This window comes from Crinia signifera, chromosome 4 (assembly GCF_055691185.1).
Source record: "Crinia signifera chromosome 4, ASM5569118v1, whole genome shotgun sequence".
Lineage (NCBI taxonomy): Eukaryota > Metazoa > Chordata > Amphibia > Anura > Myobatrachidae > Crinia > Crinia signifera.
The window spans coordinates 273,951,345-273,957,978 of record NC_139220.1 but is presented as its reverse complement, the minus strand read 5'-3'; the positions used below and the strand labels follow the sequence as shown (position 1 = coordinate 273,957,978).

At 41.8% G+C, this 6,634-nt stretch overlaps 1 protein-coding gene across 7 annotated transcripts in view; it reads right to left on the bottom strand.

Annotated features, from left to right (window-relative positions):
- LRRTM4 (leucine rich repeat transmembrane neuronal 4) overlaps window positions 1–5,050 on the bottom strand; it is a 527,970-nt gene extending 522,920 nt beyond the window's left edge. For 5 of the 7 annotated variants that reach the window (XM_083184575.1, XM_083184576.1, XM_083184579.1 and 2 more), the window contains exons 1-2: window positions 4,423–5,048; window positions 942–2,488 (exon numbers count right to left, since the gene is read on the bottom strand). In XM_083184575.1, the coding sequence (XP_083040701.1) occupies window positions 942–2,488; window positions 4,423–4,426 (1,551 nt within the window). In that variant the 5' untranslated portion in view covers window positions 4,427–5,048. Of the gene's footprint in view, window positions 1–941; window positions 2,489–4,422 lie in introns of all 7 variants that reach the window. The other 2 variants (XM_083184578.1, XM_083184577.1) reach the window with 2 other exon arrangements.
- Between the last annotated feature and the right edge of the window lie 1,584 nt (window positions 5,051–6,634).

Sequence of the window (6,634 nt, the reverse complement as noted above, 5' to 3'; positions counted from 1 at the left end):
TTAAAACAGCCCAGCGTCCCTGAGCAATCAGGCGTGGAATACTGAAAGGATTTTGTGTAACCTCTGTCGCCGGGTGAATATCCATGGATTTATTTGTCTCTGTAAAATATTTAAATTTTCAGCAGCCAAACCATTTTCATTTGTCTGAGTTCAATATAGGGTTTAGTGTTATTGGTGCGCAATATAAACAGTTCCAAAGTGAACTGATGACTGTCAATCATTCGGAAGTACGGTAAGGCAGTCTTATCTTTCCATAAGGCAAATCATATTTAATGTATCAAAATGTTAGTAAAAGTAACCATGATCTCTTTATTTTGTCCATGAAACAAGGAAACAAGAACATAAGTTGTTATCTTTGGCTTAGCTCCTCTTGATTTCCAGACAAAAAAAAAAAATGTATGTTTTTATTTTGTGTCGCTGTTTTTGTTTGTTTGCTTTTTTGTTTTCCTTTTTTTTATAATGTGACAAATCCTTTCATTAGTCCATAAAAACTGTGCGATAATGGCAAACAAATCACACAACAGGCACAGAATGCCCCTTTCATTAAGGGATCTCTAGGGTTTTGTCCCTATCTGCCCCACTTGGCAAGCACTTTCCTGCCATCGGAAAAAAGGCTTATTCAAAACTCATCCTTCAACGGACTTCCTTCACGTCCCAGATCCCAGGAAAAGAAGAAATACATTTTTTTTTAAAAATTCAAAACAACCCTCGTTATTCTGCTGAATTCACTTAAATCAACCTTACACCAATGTCAATTAAAAAATAAAAAAATAAACTGTGAAAACAATGAAACGTAAAAAATACTCAATCGTTTTGTATCTATCAAGCCTGATAACTCATCATAGAGATCGGGCAAAAACTGAAATGTCACAGATTTTTACCTCGACTTTAAACAGCAGCAAAATGTTTATAATTTTTTAGCTTTTTTCGAGTTTTCATACCTCACATTCCCGGGAGCCAGAGATTGTATATGTACAGGGTCCTGATCCATTAACCAATACATCCATGGGTTCTGTGTTGGAGGGTTTGTAGTCCACATAATACTCCTGTAATGGGGAGTTTATTTGTCTTTCCGACTCTCTGGCCTTTTTCCGCCTCCTCTTCATCATTGAGTTTTGCTGCAGCTGCTTCATGCTGGCTGGATACCGTTTCCACGATACATAGATGACTAATAGGATCATGGCCACAGACAGGAAAAGGGCAACACTTCCAGCTATAATTTTATGGAAAGAAACATGCTCATATTCTTGCTCAGCCATGGGTGTCTGCAGACCTGGAGAAGGGCTTGGAGTATATGAAGTTGTAGGTACGCTCTCCAACTTGTACACTGTTGGCTTAGGTATAAATTGTTGTTTTGGGGGTGCTTTGGTTGTCTGATAAGCTCTTTCAGTCACCAACACGGGGGTTTCATTGCAGATATTGTAGGTTTCCACTGCATCAATAACCTTCTCGCCTTGGATGTGCTTAGGACCAGCACAGATCATGGTGCTCTCCTTGTTTCCCTTAAAGTTCTTAAGCCAGAAGACAAGAGGACATATTGTTTTGCTGCATTCCCACATGTTCCCAGAGAGTGTTATAGAGGTCAGAGATATCCAAGCATTTATGGTATCCTGGGTGACATTGGTGAGTTTGTTTGAATCCAAGTTGAGCTTCTGCAGATTAGGCAGACATTGGAATGTCCCAGGTTCAATGTTCTGTATGTCATTTCCTGACAAATCAAGGTTGTGCAGGGCACTCCAAGTCCAAGTCAATCCTTGGCTGATGGACCTGATCCTATTCCACTGTAAATAAAGAGAATGCAGATTAAACAGGCGTGGGAAGTGAGCAAAGTTAACTTTTGAGAACTGATTGTGCTCCAGGTGGAGCTCCTTCAGCTTCAGGAGACCAGCAAAGGCATTGCGAGACAAACTCCTGAGCCGGTTGTATCCCACATCTAAAAATTCCATGTTCCGACAGTCCTGAAACACCCGAACTGGCACTGTTTTCAATGAGTTAGAACGTAGATGCAAACTTATAAGCTTACGCAGACCCTTGAACTGCTCAGACTGGAGCGTTTGCAGCTTGTTATATGAAAGGTCCAAGTTTCTAAGGTTTGGGACTGGGTGGAAAGTGGCATTGGCCAGGTTGGTGACTTTGTTAGAGCTTAGAATGAGTTCCTTTAGCCGTCTGATACCCTGGAAAGCATCCTCATCCACCGAGTTAATGTAGTTATGGTCAAGGTAAAGCCAGAGTAGCTGGTTAAGGCCGGAGAATTGGTTAGATTTCAACTTTTGGATACTGTTGTAACGCAGAGACAATCCCTGGGAGCCACCTGAAATATTCTGGGGGATATCTCTGAAGGCATGGGACTCACAGTACACAATTTTTCCATCACACCGGCAGTTCTTTGGACAAGCTTTCTGTGCCCCCACAACAACCACCACGACGAGAGCAGGCAGCAGGATCAGCGTTAAACTCATGCCTTTCAGCTGTTTCATCAGTTGGAACCCTGCAATATTACAAAGACACAGTGCATTGAAATCTGTGAACCTTAAGAGAAGCATTGACTGAATGAGTTCTTTTAACCTCCTCCCCAAGCAAAAAAAAAACCTTTAGCAGTGCTGAGATTAATTGTTTTAATTAAACCTAATCAAATTAAAATAAAAAAAAAAACAAGCTCCCTCTGTGCCTCTTTTACATTATGTTATTAACATGGTCTTCCTTAACGGAGAAAATTGGAGACCTGTTCATGACTCGATATAAGGCGGTCCCATTAAATTGGGGTCTTCAGTCTCAGTTCCAGGCTGCACCATCCTCATGCCTAAATGGTTAGCCACTCCCCTGAAATAGGGCTCCGGAACATATAGCAGAACATTCTACAATCCGCATCAGAATCAGATGACGTGTGTCAATTATTTTGAATCTGTGCAGTTAGTTTATCTCAGTGGAACAAACTGTACTGTATGGTGGTCAACAGTCCTGGAACTTTGCAAGCTATGTACTCGAGATACACGCATAGCAGTTGTAATAAAGCTGCACGTATGTGCATGTCATATTTTCCTGAGCTGTCATCAGTTATTGCTATGATGTTAACTGAATACAAACCCATATTAGATGGAGTTGGAATGAGCTACTTTTGGACTGTAAGAGGAAGATTGACAATAGGGAATGAGGGGATAGGGTTAAGGCTGAATGAATTGTCCTTTTTTTTCATGTGAATGCATCTCCTAGTGGCTGGAATTTAATTAAAGTGATGCAGTGTTTGCATATTGTTTCCTCTAATGAACAATCTATATGGGGAAAAAAAGAGACCCTTACATTTATTAACCTTCCCTGCATTCTGAATGTTACGTGATTTTTTTTTTTATTTGTCAGCTCTGTTTCAGGTGAATAGTAAGGAGCGTATCTGACCTTGCTAATTGTGCTGGTGATATCTGGAAGAGTACCAGAAATTTGGAAAGACAAATTGAATCTTTGCTTGCGGAGAGGATCAGTAAAAGGATTGCAGAGGAGAGGTTAAATATTAGCAGTGTTGCAGACTGAGAGAGATTAGACATGTGGGGACATTTTTTTGAGCATGCAGTCCGGGTTATTTTAACCCTACTTTCTCCAGTCCTTGTTTTAATGTAATAGCATTCACTTCTAAAACCTAGACGAATGTGGCAAGGGAAAGGGTTACAATGGTAAAACCCCAGCTGGCATTTCCTCGTTGACTGCTACTAAAGAGGCTTCTCTATGACTGTGAAATGAATGTATCAGATTCAAGAGCTGGGGATGACTCCTTTTCGCACTGTGTGGAAAGCCTGAAAAATGCATCTCCTCTCCAGCTCTCCTACATCATGGGCAATTCACAGAGCCTGTCTCTGATCCTGTGCATGGCGCGGGAGCAATGCAACACACAGTACATTGTACAACTTCCGCCCATAGCCTGTGGACAGGGGATCAAGTTTAAACAATAGATAAAGGAATGGGATTAACATATTGGGTGAGGATGCAGCAGACCGGTGTAAATAACATAGGGGGCATTGTCAAAGCTGGTAGATATCCAAATATTATAGTTCCCTGTGAGCTGCGGATTTGTCTATCTGCTGCTACCTACAGGTGTACAGCCCAACAAAGTGTGTGCGTTTGTGGTTCTTTGCCTCTGTCTATCTGGTATAGATTTATCTGCCTAAATGTAAGATCGGACAGATCTACCTAGAGGGAATTACAGACAAGAGCCGGATGACCATCTAGGTAGATTATACATGTATAGCTACATATATATATATATATATTTATATTTTGAATGTTGCATTCAGTGCAAACAGAACGGCATCCCCTATGCGTGTTTTATCTGACACGGTAATGCTGGAGAGAAGCGAGTGAAATGAAGCTTGCAGGCTTAATGCAGACATGTACATGAATGGTCTTTGTAAGCAGCATGCCAGAAACTTCACTTACCCATCCTCTGTCTCCCTGCGATTCCCTCGTCCTTTTCTCAGGGATCGTCTCTGGAAATGTTTCCGCTTCTGCCTGTTAATTACGAAGCAGCAGTTCCTTCATGGTCCATACAGGGCTCTGTGTCAAACCATCCTGTAGCCAGACTCAGCCTCCCCCTCCCTTCAGTATATGTATATAGGAGATTTTTTTTATTGCAAAGTTTATCTCCTTATTTTCTTCATCGGTCTCCGATACAATGATGAATAGGTGGAATCGTCTCCTCTCACTTGGATGGCTGTTTAGATGAGAACGTAATTCCCGGGATCTGAATGCAATTGGAAGTGAATGGTACAGGGTGCAGGGAAAGGTATACAACTTCTGTGCAAAATCTTCGTAATACCTAACAAGCCGTGCCCACCAGCTCCTGCCATCCTTACAGATCCATTCTCAGTCCCATTCTCTACTTGGTGCCATCAAATGCCACAAAACCAAATGGGGGGATGTCTGGAACCCCAAGTTTAGAAGTGCCGTCCTGCTTTTTCTATATAGCTGTGAAGGTTTACACTGCTATGTAGCTGCTGTGTTGGAAAGCAGCTGGGATTCAAGAAGAATATTTTTCCCAGAGATTGCTGATGCTCTAATGCTCGCCTCTGATGCCTGAGTTTCAGCTATAGAGCGACCCCTGCTGGTCAAAGTAGTAGAGACAGAGAAAAGCTACATACAAGCCAGGCTGTCATTGCAATGCAATGCAGGCTCCTACACTCCTTCACAAAATACAATTAACTCCCTCGTCTCTAATAGCCATTTGTGCATTTGATGAATGGATTATATGTCAGAGGTTCCAAGATCTCTGACGGATTTCAAACATGCCCTTGTTGGTATGAATGTGCTGCAGACATGGTTTATCTTGTTAAAATCTGTATAAATAATTCATGTGTGATAACCCCGCAGATGAAAGAGTGTATTGGCGTGTAATACTACAGAGAACCATGCTTCATCTCTAAGAATGACATTTTGTTCCCCTGCTAAATCCATGTTTGTGTTAGCCATTTATTTAGATGCTTATGCTAGTGTGAAATGTCCTATTCCACCTTTGCTAGGACCATCGCTCAGGTCAGTCCCATTTCTCACCAGCACTCTCAGAGCTCCTGGGGTCCCCAAAGAGCCACAGTAACCTACTTCCTTAGGACTTCATTCATTGTATAGTGCTACGGTTGCAGGTTGCTTCCGTGACTGTGACAAATGCAGAGCCCAGGAGGTAGGGTGCACTAGTTATTCCATCCACAGCAAAAGAAGGTTCCATGTTTTTTTTTTTTTATTACAGCATTAACTTCCAAACGTACCCAGCAACAATGCAGCCATATCGTTTTACTGCTGTGTTATTTTAACCCACTTGGAGGGATGCTGCATTAATATTTGAAAACATCAACCGTACCTTCCATAGAACAGTCATAGGTATACATTAATTACTGGATGAACAAGTTTATCATCGCACCGCTGTAGAGGATTCATGCGTCTCATTGCTTTCTGCCTGTTGCCATCTAGATTATTGAGGTTACATACATAAATGGGATCACGCCAATTCACTAATTGCAACAATTATGGGGAGAGCGTTGTGAAAATCAGAAATGATGGTCATACGTGTCTAGTTGGAAGTGGGAGCAAGAGCACAGTTGTGATATTCCCCCACTGGGCTCACAATTCCGACACACACATACAGGACTGGATATTACAAAAGTGACCAATGTTAGTTACTGTTGTTATTAGCTGTTGCAGTAAGGAAATCACTACATTATGTCAAGTAACTGTGTGCACAGCTACATAAAAAAAAAATAGATAAACTGTATACATAGTACTTGCTAAATACATTTAGATTATTCCATTACTTCCACAAATGTTTAGGTGCATTTAACGGGTGTGGCAGAGGCGGTACTACCATTTGTGCAGCAGGTGCATTGCACAGGGACCCAGGAGGAGTTAACAGCTCACTACTGCCACCTACTGCTGTGAGGCATATTGTGAAATTAGGTTGGAGTGGATGATGTAGGCCCAGATACTTTTTTTTGCAAATGGGCAACCACTCACAAGTTCCACCACAGGGGTGTGTTATAGAGGGGAGCTACAGTGTCTAGATCAGGGATAGCCAACTCCAGTCCTCGAGAGCTACAGTACTAACAGTTCATGTTTTTCTGCTCACCTCACACTCACAGGTGCACAGGTGCACTCATTACTG